The following is a 20845-nucleotide window of genomic DNA, read 5'->3' as shown; positions in this document are numbered from 1 at the left end:
TTAACTTTGAGTTTTAACCTATAACTTATTTTCATCGTTTTAGAACACTTCTAGTCAAACATATGTTTTGAGGTTTTTAGAAAACTTATATCCCATGCTAATCCAGAGCAACGTCTACACCTGTAAGGTAAATATTATTATTACGAAGGAGAACCCTGTGACTTAAAGATTCAAAGCTACAAGGCTTACTAGTCAAAAGTTCAGAAACTTTCAGACACTCTTCGAAATCAGTGTCTGTTGAGTACGAAGGCTAAAGAAACTGCACTCAGCATCAGCCAAATACCTACCAAACCACACGGTACAGTCTGTAGATTTAATAGCATTTTTCTTGCTTAAATATAATTTTTGAATCCAACTTCTCCACGTGCATGTGAAGTTGCGTTATAATCGCCATCAGAATAAGCACGGTCGACGATGAAGTAAATGGTCCTAAAGGCAGCGTAGAGCTAGAAACAACATTCTTATAAAGTGTGGTTTAATTCTCTGTAGCGTGGACGTTGTCATGCACTTCTGCATTAAACAGAAATCATGCTTATATGGAATATATCATATATTCGACAAAACAAAATCCTGCAGAATGTCGATCGTTTACATTAACTTTAAGATGAAAGAGTTCACACCCACAAAAATGAAACTCTTTTGTGATAGTTTCTGTTTATGAGAGAGTTCTGTTGTATTATTCAGAGAAAAAAAAGGGGGTGTACTCAAGAGGTGGACACAAGGTTAAACAAAGTATTCTTTATTGGTGACATTAAGGAAATTATCATGAGATGCTTCCTTGTAATTAATGTATTCTTTTTGGGGAAGTAATGGTTGAATAAGTAGATTTTAAGTGCTGGAAAATAAAAGGCAATAAAACTTCTATTTATTTAACTCAGCTTTCTAAAAATAACATATATCCCACCGATAGGCTTGTCTTCAAATAGTCAGATATTTATCCATGGTTAGGAAAGAGAATCCACTAATACAAAAGCTTTTCGTATAAGGACGCTGCCAGCCTTTTCCTGGTGAGTTCATGTACATTATAAAACTGGTAGACACACAAATTATAATATACACAAAATTAACCAGTTTTAACGGGAAAGCACTGTTCTTTGAGTGTAGGGACTAAAGTTTAAGTTAAGGCACATTTTGATTTAGCTTCATCCCTAGCAAGCCCAGGCAACAGTGCACAACATAACCAAGAAGGAAAGGCAACACAATTCACGTGTACACAAGTTACTTCAACTATCACATACTTCAAGTAGGTGGAGAATGAAACGGATTTTCATGGTATTTTATAAGAAACAATGTCTGTTAAATCGCCGAATACAACACCCATACAATCGGCTGTTTAAAATGGGAGTTATAAAACTGTCATCCTCGTACACCAGATGGTTGGAAAGGGTGTATTTTGAACATGGCAGTCTTATGATGGAGACTTTAGCAATTGAAACTACGCAGCAAGGCTGTTTTCAAGGGTATATATAAGAAAACCAGAACACGACTGAACGTGGTGACATGGACTATAGCTACGTGTTAATACTCCAAATTCTTTCTAATATAAATTACTCAAAACTACTAATCTTCTGTTTATGTAATTATTTGTGCGTATGTGTAAATTTATCATTTGTTGGTTTTATCTTGTATTGGTTAATTTTATAGTATTGATTATTTCAACTAGTTAAAACTAATATTCCTTACTTATCTGTTCTTAACGTTTCACTCTAGGCCTATTGGTGTGGTTATATGAACTCCGCTTGTAACCCCATCATCTATGCATTCAGAAGTCATTCTTTCAGAAAGGGGTACAAGGAAATTATGTGTGGTCGATCGTCAATTCAATCCTCCGTAGGTAAGAACCTTTACCTACTGTTTGGTGCAGCAAGTTTTACTAGATGTTTCTTCTGCACTCTTTTTAATTCTGTTAACAGTGGACACAAATGCAAGAATTATGTTACAGTTGAAATTATTCTAATCAGTATGTCTTTAAAAACTACATACATCTGATTAGAACAGAATATTAAACTATTTACTATTTAATGACATTTTCATTTCTCTTCTAAACAAGTAGTTTGCTTGGGTCAGAGGTTAATGATACTTTATTTTAAGTTTTTGCATCAATGGAAACATTTAATATTATGTTTGTGTGTTTCTGTTTTATATTAGTATATCTTAAACACGCAGATCAAATGTTCTTTTTAAACAAATAAACACTAACATCTTGGTGTATTTGATTTGTTTATTTTTAACTGGACGTTTCTTGATGGTAATGACGCGCGACTCGCAATTTTTGAGATCGAATCGTATTATAGAATTTGCCCTTTCAAATGTGGGGGTATTATAGTGTAAATCTCACCATATGGTAAAGTAGCCCAACGGTTGGCAGTGGGTGGTGTTGAAGAACTGTGTTTACTGTAGTATGTATATCACTCCTATATTAATGCGCGAAATTCAACAGACAAATATTTGACTAGACTTTTTGGAACTGGATGAGAGGAGATTCTGCGCTTGGAGAGGGTAAAGGAAGGATATACCTCTGAAATGCTCTTGATTTCTACGTGTATACAACCCATACTTCGCTTCATATTTTGGTAGTGTTTTACTATTCACTTCGAGTTTCACGCCAGTAGATACAAAGACAGAAGATCTTTTAACCATCTGAATTAGCCCGAGACAGGAAGTTCAACTTCGCTAAACAACGAGGCGACATGCCGGCCGGGGAGTCCAGGGAAAACGATGTAGCGTCTGAAACTGAGGGAGCAAACCCGTCTATTTCAGGGACAAAAAGTAAGTCTAGTGTCTGTGGCCAAATAGAAAATGAAAATGTAAAATTAAAATCTTTAATGTTTATAGCAGAAAAAGAATTAAAAACAAAGTTAACGCCTATTAAAGAAAATACTGTTAGGACTAGAAAAAAAAGAAAACTAGTAAAAGATATTATACTTTCAGCATCTGAAGATAATGTAATTAAGACTACGGTTATAGACTATAATATGCCAACAACTAGCAGTTCTAGCAACCCAAACCCCACTTTGGATATTCCACAACAAAGAAGTTCAGACAAAGACGAAGTTCTTTCTGACGACGAAGGCTTCACGCTTGTGCAGACTCGAAGTCAGAAAAAACAAATTAAACAAAGAACAACCACTACAGACACACATACACAACTCGCACCAAAATCACCTAAGCACGCAATTATAATCCAAGGAGTTCCTGGTAGTTTCAACCAACCACAATTAGCCAAAGAAATATACAGGTGCAAACCTAACACAAAGATTACTAATATTAAGCGTCTGCCCAGAGGCGGTGTTCTGGTTCAAGGACAGGAACCCGCTGACTTAAACAGTCTACTAAAAGCTTGGCCTTCAGACGCGTTCAAAACAGGAAATATTACAATACACCTACCAGGAACTAAACCAACACCGAAATCTTTTGTGATACGAGGTGTACATAATTCAATAGACATAGAAGACATTAAGGAAGCGTTAAGTACACAAAACATAAAACATATTTCAGTAGACCGTATAATTTCAAATATTACTAAAAGACCCACAAACCTAATCAAAGTAGTCACAGACAACAGCCAGGATATTACACAACTCATTAATAATGGTATCACTATGTGGTATCAAAAGTACACAGTAAAACAAACAAAAACACCAGCAGTGGTTGTCACACAGTGCTACCAATGCCAAGCAAATGCGCGTTGTGTGGGCTGTGGGGAGAATCACCACATTACACAGTGTACAAAACAACCCCAAACCCAAATGCTGCAATTGTGGGGAAGAACACACGGCAAATTATAAAGGATGTCAGAAATATAAATCCATTAAAACACACCTGTACGAAATTAAAAATCCCAACACGAACCAGCCGCCACCACCACGAACAATTAAGGAACCCACACCTACCACTCCAGCACCACAAAGCACAACTACAAAAACAAACACTTACGCTGCAGTGGTTAAATCTTCATCATCCCGACAGGAAAAACCATCACCATGTGAAGAGGAAATACCAAAACCACCTCAAAATACACAACCAACAACAATTGAAACAACACTAACATCTGCCATAACTTCCACTTTCTCGGAAATAATGGCAGAATATACAAACCCTACAAACACCAACAGTCTCACAGACATAATAGTTAAAATCATTTTGAAAAACATACACAAATTCCTGCCGCAAATTTTAACCTCCATCATAAACTCTACTAAACATGGATAACTTCACAGTTCTACACATCAATATCCAGGGTGCTCTTGCTTCCAAGAAACATGAGATTGAAGATACAACAAGCTCCATAAAACCTGATGTAATTATAATTAGTGAAACTCTCTTATATAACTACCATCGATTTAAATTAAACGGCTACTCCATTATTAGACATGACAGGAAGGATAATAGAGATCCAAACAGAGGTATTTTATTATTGTATAAGACTGAACTTATAGTTCAGGAACTTAGTATCCCTTCCAGCAATGAATCTATAATTATTAATGTAAAAACGCAAAATCATACAGTGTTAGATGTAAATCTATTTAATATATTGTATAATAGCAACTGTAATCTTATTATTATCGGCGACCTAAACAGTAAACATATAGCATTCAACTGTCGTAGTACAAACGCAAATGGCAATCTACTTTTTCAATTTCTGGATGAATCTAACATGACTTTATTAAACGATGCAACACCGACACATATCTCGTTCACACACGGCACCAGTGAAATACTGGATTTATGCCTGTGTTCGTCAAATATGAGTCGCAAATTCGTAAATTTTCATGTTGGTCACGATTTGGATAGTGACCACCTCCCAGTTTGGTGTATCTTCAATCTCACCCCCCACTTAAATAAAATCATAGTTAAAGACCAACTGAACTACAAAAGAGCTAATTGGCCAGTTTTTCAAACTATATTAAATGAAACCTTACCTCCCGAAGTACTACATTTTGCCGCGGACGCATCAGATATAGATGCATACTGTCATATCATCTCTGAGTGTCTAAAACATGCAGCCAACAGTTCGATACCGAAACAAAAACACTTCACAACAACTCATTCATCGCAACCACATAAATACATAATACACTTAATTAAAAACAGACGTATACTCCGCAGACAGTACATTCAAAATCGCAACCCCACACTTAAAACTCAGATAAACACAATAAGGAATAAAATACGAAACTTAATCAGACAACAGAAACAAGAAAACTGGGACACCTTCTGTTCCGATCTAAATCACAAAACTGATCCTAAACAATTCTGGACACACTTGAAAAGATTTACAAATACAGGAACAACAAACACAGTATATCCACCACTGGAACTGGATGGAGAAACAGCATACACTAACACAGAAAAAGCCGAGATATTTAAAAAACACCTAGAAAACACGTTCAAGACACATCATGAACCAGACATGAACAGATACTTTTATAATACAGTCACAAACTTAATTGATCAAAACAGAAGCATTTTTACACCTAAATTTCCAGTCAACACTTTTACACACCAAGAAAAAACAAAAGACTGGAGCACTCATCAACTGATAAAACATATCACTGTAACAGAAGTCGTAACTGCTATTAACAACACAAAAACAAAGCCCCTGGAGAAGATGGTATTCAAGCTATCCTCCTAAAACAAGGCACTCAGAGATTATATGAACACCTAACAGCGTTATTTAATCTCTCACTATCAGCTGGATATATCCCCGTTTCTTGGAAGGAAGCAATAATATTAATGTTCCAGAAAGAAGGAAAGCCAGCGAATAAACCAAACAACTACCGCCCGATTAGCTTAACCAGTTGTATTGGCAAAGTATTAGAGAGGATAATTAGTAATCGTCTGTCAGTTTACTTAGAAGAAAATTCAAAATTACCAGAAATTCAAAACAGATTTCGAAAAAACCGCCAAACTACAGACCACCTGATTCGACTTACAGAATCAATTACCGACAGCTTCAACAAAAAAGAATGCACTGTAGTTTGCTTTCTCGACATTGAGAAAGCATTTGACACAGTGTGGCATAACGGCTTACGACATAGATTACTTGAAATGGCATTACCCCAGGAAACTATTCCCTGGCTGTCCAACTTCCTGGATAACAGAATGTGTAAAGTAAATGTAAATGGGGCCCACTCAGGGTCCTTTTCACCCGAAGCAGGAGTCCCGCAGGGAGGGGTTGTTAGCCCTATATTATTTATCATGTACGTGAGTAATATGCCTCTGTAGGAAGTAAATTTAGGTTATGCATCACAGTTCGCTGACGATGTAGCAGTCTGGAAAAGTGCCCCCACTCCGTCAGTAGCAGCAACGAACCTACAACCAGTCCTAAATAACATCGAAGAATACTGCCAGAAATACAGAATCAAAATCAATATTCCAAAAACCCAAGTCATAGTATTCAGCAGACTGAATAAGCTGAAAAAAGATCCACCAAAACTCTATATGAATGGATCACTTTTACTGACTGCTACTTCTGCTAAATTTCTAGGTCTAACCTATGACTCAAAATTAACGTGGCTACCACATATTAAAAATGTACTGATACGAATCTGGAAAAGAGCAAACTATGCAAGAAGTCTTTCAGGTAAAATCCAAGGAACATCACCAGACAACATACTTAAAATCTACAAAACTTACATTAGACCAACAATAGAATATGCATCACCTGCCTGGATTAACATAGCACCCACACATGTACAGAAACTTCAACGTATACAAAATTCAGTACTAACTTCAGCATATAAAGTACCACGTAGCACCTCAACCACATTCATGCACAAGTATGCAAACATAGATACAATGGCTGAAAGGCTCTTCCATAATTCTCTAAAATATTTCAATAAGAATTGGCATAAAAATGATTTAATGTGTGATTTCGACAGATATCACGTACACGATGTAAATGGTCCTAAATACCTCTCCCCTTTTAACATATATTTAAAAAATGTAACACAAGCTGGCCACTATGCACTAGACACTTAGTCCTTGTTTCTTTTTATTATTATAATTATTATTTTCTTTTTTAATCATTATTATTTTTATCAGTAACATTTCTATCGTTAAACAATAATCGACGCCAACAGATAAGCTGTTTTTACTGTTATTATTATATTACATAAAGGGTATAAAGACTGGTACATGGTAACAATTTGGTAAATAAATTTGAATTTTTGTTTTTTTCTTTAAGGGCACGTACACACACACACACACATAGATGTGTATTCATTGAACTATATGCAAATGTGTTTACTTAAAATACGGCTTCATTTTGTGTAGTCAGTAAGTTTGTTTCATTTAGACAGTGGTTTTCAACCTTTTCTGACTTGCGGCACACTACAATAATCTGAAAATTTTCGCGGCACACCTGAAAAGCCTTAACGATTTTTAGGTACACGTTATACGGGAAATCACAGTCAAAGCAAGCGATAGTATTGTCAATATGCAGATGACATTATTATCGCTTGCTTTGGCCGTGATTTTCGTTTTAAGGCTTTTTAAGTTAACTCTTCTGTGCTACGTGTATCCAAACGTGATGCACAATGACATTATTATCGCTTGCTTTGGCCGTGATTTTCCTTTTAAGGCTTTTAACGATTTTGTGGTGTAGCAGAAAAATTAAAACTTTTTAATTTTACATATGTTTTCAATGTGACGCTTGTGCCTGCTTCCGAGAGCAAATCAAATTGAAGCGAGGCTCTAACGTAGACAAACAAGCTCGCATTTCATTATCGACTGTAAGAAGCCTCTCTCTCTTTCTGGCTTTAATTTCAGTCAATGCTGAAAATCTAAGAAGATGCAAAAGAAAGCAGAACTTCAACTGCTTTTGAACTGATTGCAGGATATGAATTTTTAATGGAGATCCAAAACTCATCCAAGCTCTTTTCGGGAAACAATGACTGATAAAATTTGTCGTTTCGTAAATCAATAAGCTCTTCTTCATCCTCAGTTGTAAGATTTGTTGTCTCGTTGATTCCAAATGGATAGGTCACCCAGTTATATTCGTCGACAGCAAATGACGAGAAGTAATGTTTTAGTGCAGACTGTAGGTCGCTTAATGTGTTCAAAATTTGAGGGACAATTTTCTTCTTTGACGGACATTCGTTAACAGAAGGAAAACAATCAAGGACTTCTTTTGAGATCTTATTCTTCCACAGCGTCACCTTTTCATCGAAGGCCTTCAGTTTGGACGTTGCAGTAATAATGTTTTCACATGGTCCTTGGAGACTTAAGTTCAGAGAATTTAATTTGTTAAACAAATCGGAGAGAAATTGAACCTTCAGCCACCAGATCTCATGAAAAGAAAATTCAAAACCTGCTTCCTCAACCTCCAAGAAAGAAATTACTTCAGTTTTTAGTTGGACAAGACGCTTTAACACCTTTCCTTTCGAAAGCCATCGAACTTCAGTGTGATACAGTAGCTTTTTGTAGTCTGAATCCACCGCCTCACAAAAAAAAGAGAGGAAAGTCGAGAATGAAGTGACCAAGACTTGATGAAATTCACTACTTGAACAACTTGATTCATAACAGACTGTAAATCTTTCGGCAAATATTTGGAGGCGAGCGCCTCTTTGTGAATCATGCAGTGAACAATCCTAATATTTGGATTTTGTTAGCGCACCAGAGTAACGAATCCCTTCTTTTTTCCTTGCATTGAAGGACAGCCATCGGTGGAAACGCTGACAGTTCTTCCAATGTAATTTGAAGAGCAAAATGTTTTTTCATTTGCCAACTCGAAAATGTCTTGGCGAAAGGCTGTACTTTTTTAAATCTTTGCAAAATAAGTATTCGTTTACAATTTTTCCATCTTTTATGAATCGAACAAAAGCCAGAACTTGAGCTTTTCCACAAATGTAAGTAGATTCATCAACTTGAAGAGACCATACCAGAAACAATTCATCTTCAGGCGCCTCGAAGTGTTCGCAAACTTGATCCTTCAAATCCGACGACAAGTCTACAATTTTGCGCGAAATTGTGTCATTGGACAGTGGAACTTTCTAAACCTTTTTGGCGACATCCGTTCCAAGCATTGTTTCAACGATGATTGCTAACGCTGGCGCAATGACTGATTCGGCTTCCGTATGCGCTTTCTTGCGTTTTGCCAACAACTGAGCAACCTTATAACTTGCAATCAATCCTTTTTCGGGCAGCTTCATGTAGTTCACAAGCTTCCTTGATTGTTCATGTTGTTGAGCCGCGAGATTCTCGAAGTATTCTGTTGGTTTATCCTTCACAGTTGAATGTTTTGTTTCCAAGTGTCTCTTCAATTTGCTAGTTACAAGCGCTTCGTTCGATAAAGCTGCATTGCGGAGTAGGCAGAATGGTAATCGAGAATGTTCCGATTCCAAAGCGATAAAACCGTATTCTATGTATTCGTTTTTGTACTTTCGTTTGATTCCTTGCTTTTGATTCAACACATTCTCCTTCGCAGCACCAGACTTACTTAAATATTTTTCCATGGATAAATGATAAAGCTAATTCATACACGATAAGCACGAAGTTCTGCAGTTGATATAAAATTCCTATCTACAGCGTAGTAGCTGTAGCTTACCGCAGAATGAGAACGTGTTCCAGAAAGCAGTTTGATTGTTTGATGCATTATTTATGACGTACGAAGCGCTTGTTGCGCCACAATTAAACTAACAGTCGAACCGTTACAGTCGAGAATGAAATTTAAGTATGAACTTCTTAGTGCTCGAGTTGAATGAAAACCATCAAATGTTTCGGAAGGTTTCAGAGTGTCTCTATAGTAGCTTTTGTTAACTGATGTGTTCGACTTGCTTGTAAAATCCTAAGAAAGTTGAATGTGTTTAAAAAACACCGCGGCACACCTGCCAATCTCTCGCGGCACACAGGTTGAGAATCACTGATTTAGAGTATGCGTGTACTTATGGACTAACCAAAATGAAGCCATTGTACCCATATAATATATTATGTAAAAATATAACTTCTATATTCATTTATTACGTATATCAAAGTTGGCGGAAGGATGAAATACACATGTTAGAAGATTGTAATGGCAAATTTTAGACTATAATCTTGCAAATATAAAGCAGTTTCGAAACCGAGTTACACTTATTCATAAATAATTATTTAACTATATAAATTATTATGGAAATCTATGTTTACTCCGTTGTTATTTATTTACGGATGAACAAATATATTTAAAAACTGTTTGTTTTTGTTTGTTTGTTTGTTTTTTGGAATTTCGCACAAAGCTACTCGAGGGCTATCTGTGCTAGCCGTCTCTAATTTAGCAGTGTAAGACTAGAGGGAAGGCAGCTAGTCATCACCACCCACCGCCAACTCTTTGGCTACTCTTTTACCAACGAATAGTGGGATTGACCGTAACATTATACGCCCCCACGGCTGGGAGGGCAAGCATGTTTAGCGCGACTCGGGCGCGATCCCGCGACCCTCGGATTACGAGTCGCACGCCTTACGCGCTTGGTCATGCCAGGCCGAATTTAAAAACTACGTGGTAAAACTTATGATTCGACTCAAACTCAGCGAAACATAGTTTTTTTAAAAAGAAAAATAAATAAGGGTTTTTAAACGTATTTCCTTGTTTACCTGTAAATAAATAAATAACATTTTTCATTGATTAGTTCATCAGAAAAACTTGTTTATACAACAAATACTACCTACAGTAAATTTTGTCAATGTAGTCCCAGTTAGGGAAGGGGGGAGGGAGGCTTGTTATATGAAGGGACTAAATTGGCCTCAGTACGTCGTCACTTCTAATAGAACAGACATATTTAAATCTATTGGTTGTTTTTGGTCTGTGTAAAGATGTAGAAAATAGTAACTTGTGACTTTTTTTTTTTTTAATAGCCGAGATGCTATTCTCTCGGTCTTTTAATCAATCGATGTTAAAAACTTTAATTTAAAATTAACAACTTTCTCATAATCTAGTCTCATTTAAAAAAACAACGGCAAAGTGCCCTTCAAACCTACAAACGAAGATGAGTAAAAACAAACGAGGAATTTTAGTACTATTTGTTCTCATTCTCAATCAACTTGTCCAATTTCTTTAAATTTTGTATGTGTAGTTCGTTTCTAACATTTAACCACCATTAAGTTTTGCTGATTCTATCTTTCCACGTTACCAGTTGTGTTTACATTGTTCCTAAATCTGCATGGTTTGTTTGCTAACTTTTTTTTTTTTTGCTCTTGAATGAATTCTGTTTCAGGGAGTATCGCACAAAGATCTGTGATACAAAAGAACCGTTCGCAACAGCAAATACTTGACAACAATGGTAGGCTTAACATTTCCTGCTAACAATATCTAATTATCCTGTAGTTTCTTTAACCATAACTGTTCTTTGGTATTGTTAAGCCTTCATATTATAAAATCTCAGAGAAGCATTTAGTGTCGTTAAACCTAAATTTGTATATCACGTCTTTAAATTATTTTGATAGCCTTAAGATATTGAAATGATGCAAAGAATTCGATTTATTTGTAACTTCAGCGTTTTTATAATAACGATACCTTGTTAAGATTTTAAGTTTCCATCTTTTATTTGTTGACTTATACAAAGATTATACTTAATATTATTATATTTATTTTTTACTTTATAAGAACTTTTATTTTAGATCATTACCTAGTAAAATGTCGGTTGTGATATAAGGATTTATGTATTTGTAATATATCAGATTAACGTTTTTTTATCAAATGTTCGAACAAATTTTTGAAAAAAGAAATTCAGTGCATTGTTAATATATTTTCTATAATTTTCAACATTTTTGTCATGAAAGATGTGGATACTAAAGAATAATGTATAACCATGTGTTTTTATTTTAAAAACTCACATGAAATAAACACCTCAATACATCATTTCAAAATGTAGGCTAAGGAGGTGTATTTTTATAATGTGGATTTAAAACGTAAATCTTAAGCTTCGTAACAAAATGCTGAAATTACACCGTAAACCTAAGTACATTGAAATGTCAAAAAATGTTATGGTAAATAAAACATATGACATTTTATCTCACAAACTTTGCCTGTTGAAACATCTAGCTCAAGAATTTCATGAAGATTATTGTTTGTGATTTTCAGAAAAACCGTTGTTAAACCATGTACCTGCATCTCAAATTATTCGGCCAGTAGCTGAAAGAGGAAGAAGGAATCCTTTTCTGTCACAGACCAGTTGGATGAGCTTTACACTTCTACCTTTCTTTAGTGAACGAAAAAGCGCCAATAACGGTCGCTCCCCAAAGAAAAAATTCGAGGAGTTCAGAGATGTTCCTGAAGGAAAAAACAAGGTCCTAAAGAACGTAGAAGGGATAGACGAGGAGGTATTCACCAGACCTATGGAACCCATAATAGAGGTTAGTCGCGAAGAAACTACAGGCATTGCAGAGGGTTGTACCGTTCTTGATATGGAGGATATCGAAACACTGATGCCAGAACAATCGCATCTTTCATTTGACGGTGATCTAGTTTCTGCAAAAAATAAAGACTTTACGCAAAGTGTGGTTCTTAATCTTGAAAATAATGAATTATCACGCCAAGCGAAAAAGACTATAGATTCAGTAACATCAACAAAGAATCATGGCCCTTCATCATCATGTTACGAAAAGGAACAAGATTCAAACAACCCCCATCTGAGCAATTTAATTAGACGATTATCAGCTGATTCATTGAGATCCTTAAATCAAGACTTTGAAACGAAAGACAAGCAACAAAGTTCTTATAGAGAAGGTCGTAAAGTAAAGTGGCCATTAATAGCCAGGTTAAGTAAGAAGTCTCTTCGCAAACGAAGTAATAAAGCAGTCACTGTAGAAGATCAAATCTGTGACGATTCATCTAACGAACAGGTTGATGACCGAAAAGAAAGTTGCGTTTGATCGCTAAAAATGCCTTGTTGTAGTCATTTGAGCAATACTGTCTTGAACATCTGTTTTACAGTCACTGTCTATCCAGTAAATATTTCAATCTTTTCTCAACGTGCCCATTCTGTGGCTGTATCTAACCCATTTTACCATTACTGCAACAGAACTGAATTTGGCGTTTGGACGAGTGAGTGTTGATTACTGGAGTACAATTGAAGGTAGAAATAAAGTTGCCTTCAATCAACAACGCAGTTTCTAAAAAAAATTGAGCTTCGCTTTTATTAAAATGTTAAATAAGAACATTTGTATTAATGTAGCTATATATTGGCTGAATAGATATAATTGTTTATTTCTTACGACAAGTCTTTCAATTAAGGATGAAAATTATCAAAGATTCGCAATTGTATAATTAAAAATCACATCCTATTCAAACTATAATGTTATTTATGTAAATAGGAGACTAAGTATGTACTTTTAGTATTTTATAGTCTTTCAAATATTTATTTATTATCCTTTGCTTTGTTACGATCAACAAATAACGAACACATTGTGATAGGTAAATTTCATAGCTTTTCGTCATCTTTAGCCTAAAAACTATTTTAACTATTAAATTTTACAGCTTAGGACTTACAAAAACATTTACAAATTTTAAATTTTCGTTATTAATCATTTTTTAAAATTCCAAAATATTACACTTCTAATTGTAAGATTATAATTCTCGAGTGCTTTACCACTAGTAGTAGCTTAAGAATTTTATACGAATACACACGCGCTCACACACACACACTTGTCATGTGTCCTTCAAGTACTGGGTTGGTTATTCACTTTTGAAAGGAAGTTAATAATTGACAATATATATTAATTAGGCCCCTGACCAAATTGTTTAATGTGACGAAAGATAGTTGTCTTGTTTTTTAATATAAAAGGTGCTCTTTACAAAATAATTCTGGAGTAAAAGCTTTTGCATTGTGTTTTTAAACACAGCCATGACCGTGCTTCATGAGTCAGTATTTACTGGTGCATTGTATATATGCAACAAAGTGTGAAGTGGCTAGAATACATGGCATCATTAACCTGTTCAGTGCCGTAAACGAGATAACTCGTCCAAGCCGATCGGTAATACAGTGCCACGGACGAGTAAGTTCGCTGTCAATAATACCTAACTTCAACGCTAGATGTCAGAACCATCCATGCATTTGACCTACTTACAAATTGTTTCACTTTCGATCCAAAATAGCGTCACGAGAAAAGTTACAAAATGAATAAGCATTAGAGTTGTATTTTAGCAGCTGAAATACTTGACAATCAACAAGTTAATATCGTGTGTGTGTGTGTGTTTAATTAAATTACTTTTTTTCCTTAAAACTTGATCGACAATCAAATAGTAAATATTTACGAAAGTGAAGCGTGTTTTTTATCGTTCACAAACAAATTAATAATGTTTATCCTTGCGCTCATCTCGCATCAAATAAACTTTTATTCATATTTTCTTTATATTTCCATATCTCTAGAATATGTATAAGACGAAGTTTTAAGTGTTACTTTTGTGCACTAAAATTTAGACTAAAGTTCATGTTTTAGTGTTTGGTAAGTTGTATCATGGAATATAAAATAGGTGCAAAGACGTGTATGGCACGACTGAGTATACAAACCTTCATATTTTACAAAGATGTATGAAAAATATGTTAATCGATCCTTTTAACATCCGAATTTGATTTGACATGTTTAAGACGTGTACTCTAAATTTAGTACATTATGTTAGATATTTTGACAAAAATAAAACTTTTCATTGTCATAGCTTCTAGTTAGGTTCTTTAAAACCTCGCGAATGATGGCACTACTAAGAAACGTTTAAACTAATAGTGTGTGATTGGTGTATACCATTCTATGCAGGACTCATTGAACTGCGTAATCATCAAATAATACAAGGATTGTTAGTGAAAACTGGCAGAAACTCCTAAAATCTAGAGTTGTGTCACATCAACATTTTTTTTTTTTTTTTGTGAATACTCCGTTTAATAAATAAAATATTTTGATAATTTTATATATGCTACGTACCAGGGCCGGATTAAGGGCAACTGATGCCCGAAGCACAGTCCAACAGTGATGACCCCTCGGACCCTTAACTGACAACACATTAAGACTCAAGTTAGTGCTGAAAGTGAAATAAAAGTTTGAAAATTTATAACCCTTCTTCAGTTTTCTTCCAGGTCAGACCCCACAATTATATTAAATAAAAACTTTATTTTCTTTATTTAACAAATTGGGCATGGATCAAAATCAAGCAATGACTGAGGCCTTTTATTTAGAAATGATGAGAAAAAGCTTCTTTAATTAATGATAGTAAAAATAATTCTTTTAATTGTATATTTGTTTTCGCTCCGAGTTAACAATTCTCACTTTTGATGTTCACAAATTCACATTTTGATGTTAATAAAAATGAAAAATTTACTAAAAACCCTTTTATTCAAAAATATCCTCACTTTGATATTAACAATTTCTCACTTTGAACTTAAAACCCTGTAAGCAAATTATTTACTTATACCTTAATATTTATTTAAATTTTAAAAAGTTTTCTTCTAGATTTTTTAATTGCAAAGTCTCTGATCAAGTCCTCAAAACTAATTTTGTGTAACAAATCTGCTTCTATACCTAGCAGAGACAAGGCATCCAGCCTGTCTTGTCGCATAGTTGTTCTGTTTGGATTTTGAATATGTTTAAATTGATAAAATGAACACTCAGTTGTGCACTTTGTGCCCGTTAATATTAAAAATATACCCAATGCGATGTCTCCGTTTGTAAACGCACAGTCGATTTTGTCTTCTGAAATTATTTTATGAAGTTCAGCATGACTGAATCTGGTGAAGTAGGTCAGCATAGGGTCTTGGTGAGTAGTGCTCCTTTCAATATGATCAATTACAATAGTATTTCGCCAGTCACTGAACCCTGCTCTTTCAAAAAAACGCGAGGAAAATTTTGGGGCAAAAAGTTTACAAACAAAGCAGTAAACTGACCCTGTTGATGGTGAATGCAATAACCATTCTTTTGTATTGCTCGCCGTCAGCTTTTACCTCAAAGAAGAGTTTTTGTGAACAGTATCGCGTTGGTTTGCAACTACTGAAAAGCAATCCAATAAGCCACATCATCAGCAGAGAAATCGAGTCACAACCCTAGATTTTTTGCTTTAGTTTCTTCATCTTTCGTAGACCGAAGCATTTTACCTTAGTCCAAGAGATTTTCATTTTCAGCAATTATTTCAACTCTAGATTGTCTTGTAGAACAACTTGCATCAATGTTAAAACTAGATATCAGGAGAATTTACAGGAAAATTGAGATTTGTGAGACTTAAGCCAGCCTGTGACATGATATTCTGACCTTGAAGTGGACAAAGTGATATTTGTAGGTGTGGAGCTTGGTTCAACTTCAATTTTGTCAGAATCAGATACGGTACAAGTGACTTCTGATGGCGGGGATTAGTTTTGATTTGGAAGATCATGCTGTGGAGGTTGAGTGAAAAAATTAACTTTCCAGTTTTGGTCACTAAATCCAAATCCTGTTGTTGGTTATTTTGTGCAAGTTTTCTCTTTTGGGCACTACCTAATTGAACATGTTTCATCTTACAGTCTGAAAATTACAGAAACAAAAAACACACAAGATAATATAGATCATATATAGTTATAATGATTAGAAAAACCTAAATTCATAAAGAAAAACTTTGGTAAGACAGTCAAACATACTAAACTCTACGTTTACATTTAGACAAAGATTATCAGAAAGTTATCTAGGACCTAGGTCCATCAACACACAAACATAAATTCATAAATACCTTTATTGATTTGCTGCATTCTGATTGGTTGAAAATCATTCGAGACTGGCTTCAATCCATTTTAGGAGAATTAGCTTTCAGTCTTTGCAAAAGTTTCATTAAGGTTGTTGCTATGGTAGCTGTATTCAAGATGCAATATCAATGGTAACATGCAAATCCATTGTAAGCAAAAATACTATGTTAGGCCTAGGCTAAAGTATCTCAACCCTAATCAAATATCTGAAGAATGAGTTGTAACCTCAACTTTCAGCTCAGTTTTGACCTAGGGACTTTAGATGAGCCAACAAAACTGGCATATGTCTGAAACTTTATCTGCATGCCAGGATGCGAAGGCAAATTAAAAACAACGGCCTTAAAATTGGGAATAGTTCACTTCATTATTCCAGGCTACAGTAGCGTTTCCAGTGTACTTCACTGAACTAGTTACAGTATTAAGGCCTAACGTTATTGCCTCTCATTTCTCAGATAACAACAATGTTAGGCCTAATGCTAATACATTGCAACTGAGGCCACTAATATTAAGCCTGGTACTTTGCTCGCATGAATTTACCCAATTCATGCACTTTTTCAGACAATCTTAAATTGATTTTGTTGATTTGTCGGTTATTTACAGGATCTTTGTATAACCACGGTACTGTACTATTACTAGTAGTATAGTGTATACATAACAACATTAAGAATCATGTTGCCGTACATGTCGAAGTCTTACACAATTTGACCTAAAAGATCGAATTATCACCTTTAGACTGGGGATTGTTTCCCCAGCTTTTCAGAAACGTAATAGAACACATACTGATCTGAATTTATAGTCGCAAAATAGTTGAATTACACCTAAAATTTTGTCGTCGTTGTGTCTGTGTTTCTATTTCGGATTTTTCGTTCGTCTAATAAAAATAATCACCAGAGGGCCGGGCCGGATTGGGGCATTATAACCTCAGGATAGGATCAAGGAAGAGGTAAGGAGAATATATTTGTGATCTCCATTTTTGGGTCTAAAAATGGCATATTTAACAAAATTTCGTTGGCTATTTATGAATGGGGATAAAAATAAAGGTGCTCGGTCTTAAATCACATTTAAGTCAATCTCAGCTTTAAATCTGTTTATATTATTACATAATCACAAGGGAATACATACATGCCCAAATGCTCTTATAGGTCACATGTAATCTATGAACGGTGACATTTCTACACTAGCATTCCATTCTAAATTCTTTTTTGATATGATAAATTTCGAAACGTGTACTCGCACACAAAGGAGTTTGTTGTGTTTTTTCCTAGAGAAAGTTCTTTCTCTCCAAAAAAAAAATTACGGCTGAGAAAAGCTTCAGTGAGAAACACACTTATAAAAAAAAATATTACAAAACACGCATGAATAATGCAATACCAACGCAAATAAATCTAAAACAAACGAAACAATAACCCAAATATAATGTTCGAAAACAAAAGCCGAAAAACTTTAAAACTAGCCACGTCTCTGTACACATCTGTCACAATTTTATTTGACTTGCTGGGATAGCGACAAGTCTTCGGATTTCCAACCCTAAAATCAGAGGTTCGATTCCCCTCGATAGCCATAGTAGATAGCCCGCCATGGCTTTGCTATAAAATCGTACACACAAACACTCGTTTGACTTGTTTTGTGGTATTATACTCTTATTTTTCTGTAGATGTGACTGAATAAAACAGTAAAAGATAAAACAAAATAGTTCCACTGCCTATAATTTTTTATAAATAGCCACAACAGAAGGAATGATTGATAAAAATATTTCATCTTCAATTCCTGATGACGAGAAACCCACTTGAAATAAAAATGTATCTCAGAACGGCTGGTTATGTGTATTAACACTTTTATTTATAAGGAGAGAACAATATTTCTACCTTCCTAGGTCGTATTCAGGTTAAGAAAGAAGGTTAAAACGTTATTCTCTCCTTCTCAATAAAAGTGTTAATACACATAACCAGCCGTTCTGAGATACATTTCATCTTCAAGATCAGACATCGTAACATACCATCATTTTTTACTTAAAGTTTTATCATAATTTTCTACTGCTCTTTACAATAATCTTTCGCAAATCAATGGCTTCTTACTTCAGACACATAGTTCAGTAGTTTCTTGAAACTTTAGTCACTCACCGAGCCAAAGAAAACGTTTTTGTTTTTTTTTAACAATGCAGAATTACGTTGAACACGCCAGAAAAAGCAATTACAAAAAAATCGACTAAAGTTGAGTGTGGCAGTGAAAGAATTAAGGGCGTGATAGCTAAGGTAAAAGACACTGTTCTGTCTTTCCTTTGGTGCCCTTAGCACGTGCTTATTTCGCTTAATGGTTAATCCAGGGCTGTTACGTACTATAATTTATCTCGGAAGAGCTTTTAATTTATTATGTTGGTATTATAATTTATCTAGGGTGAGTCTCCGATTTATTATGTTACGCACGTTACATATTACGATTTCAAATAACCAAAATTTTTAATTTAGAAGCTAATAATAATAATAAACTGTTAATATGTATTAAATTTAAGATATTTGCCAACCAGATTGCTACCCATGATTTTCTTTCTTAAACACAAATATATTTTAATATACAAAGAAAGACATTACTATTTATAATAACGATTATTACTAATAGTTAGTACAAATGATGATTTATATACAAAAATTTAGTAAATAATACCGAGTCTTATATCTTATAGACTGAATTAACTTGATTCACTGTAGTTCAACGGTTTGTAATTTCGAAACCTAGAAATGTTCCTGAACCAAAACTGTAATATTATAATATTCCAATTAACAGGCGTTAATCGAAATTATAGCTTCCGAGGCCTATAGCACACTGACTATAGCTGTCCAATAACATTCTCCTTTTGTCTCTTACTTAGTGTTTTTTATACAACTCATACGAGTACCTAGAAGTTTCAACAATCTAGCGTGTTTTTGTAAAACAAATACTGTTGATTCTTACTCTCATTAATCTTCTACAAATTTAGAGAACAAGCTATACTGAAACAAGCGTAGATATTCATACTAAGCGTATAAGGGTAAATCCGTTACATATATTTATATATAGCACCAAGATATTAAATACTAATCAATACAATACTTAATTGTAATTCGAATACTCTCTATACTGTTCGTATTCTTTTTACGAATAATACATATATGAAACTTTAAGGTCTTCATTTCTGAACAAAATATTGGCGAATAGGTTTTGTTTTATTTCCTGTTTCAAATTGAAAATATAATAATAAGGGAAAGGATAACAAATAAAGCTTTAACCCTTTTAATTATCAGAGATATGATCGAGAATTTCATAGTGACAATTCAGAAAGCTTATTTTAAAACGTAACGGGCACCGTGGTATTACTGTATGTCATGATGTATATTTTCATGTTATCTCGCCACATTAGAAATGTTTCTTGGCTATCCAATTAGTTATGAATATTTTTTAAAATGTTGTTTTACATACTTAACAAAATTAGAGTAATTCTGAAATTATATCTAAAGAAGGAATTTTCAAGGATAATGATATATCTTCTATAATACAGCTTCGTATCTGACTTACCCCTAATGGCATGGCCAAGTAGTTAGGGCGCTCGATTCGTAATCTGAGAGTCGCGAGTTCAAACTCCCGTCACACCGAACATGATCGTCCTTTCAGCCATGGAGCCCATATAATCTGACAGTCAATCCCACTATTCGTTGATAAAAGAGTCAGCGGTGGGTGGTGATAACTACTTGTCCTCTCTCTAGCCTTACACTGCTAAAATATGGACAGCTAGTATAGATAACCCTCGTGTAGCTTTGCGCGAAATTCCAAACAAATAAATGCCCCTAGCTGACTCAGCGGTAAGTCTGTAGGCTTACGACGCTAAAATTACGTTTTTGATATCCGTAACGAACGTGAAACAAATAGCCCATTGTGTACTTTTATGCTTAAAATCAACCTAATAAAACCAAATTCACCTTTCACTGTTGTGTAATGATAAATTTTTGGCTGAAACTTCTCTCAGTAACGCAAATTTGTGGAAATATTCCACATACAAGCAAAAGAAAACGTTATCCATTCATTGGTTTTAAACTTCTCTTACATTTTGATCTAATTTATTTTGAAAACGATCATCGTCGATCAAGTTTCTTAAAACACCAGTTAGAAAATTCGCAAATTTTTGTCCAGATTATAATATA

At 34.6% G+C, this 20845-nt stretch overlaps 1 protein-coding gene across 5 annotated transcripts in view; it reads left to right on the top strand.

The window, feature by feature from the left end:
- The window catches only part of LOC143246230 (uncharacterized), a 59962-nt gene extending 45331 nt beyond the window's left edge, over positions 1-14631 (top strand). For all 5 annotated transcript variants that reach the window (XM_076492594.1, XM_076492592.1, XM_076492593.1 and 2 more), the window contains 3 exons: positions 1711-1834; positions 11193-11258; positions 12059-14631. In XM_076492594.1, coding sequence (XP_076348709.1) covers positions 1711-1834; positions 11193-11258; positions 12059-12849 — 981 coding nt within the window. In that variant the 3' untranslated portion in view covers positions 12850-14631. The remainder of the gene's footprint in view (positions 1-1710; positions 1835-11192; positions 11259-12058) is intronic.
- The last annotated feature ends 6214 nt before the right edge of the window (positions 14632-20845 follow it).

Source organism: Tachypleus tridentatus, chromosome 3 (genome assembly GCF_004210375.1).
Source record: "Tachypleus tridentatus isolate NWPU-2018 chromosome 3, ASM421037v1, whole genome shotgun sequence".
In the NCBI taxonomy this organism is placed as follows: Eukaryota; Metazoa; Arthropoda; class Merostomata; order Xiphosura; family Limulidae; genus Tachypleus; species Tachypleus tridentatus.
The sequence above is the reverse complement of the archived record's forward strand: the minus strand, read 5'-3'. Positions and strand labels throughout refer to the sequence as shown.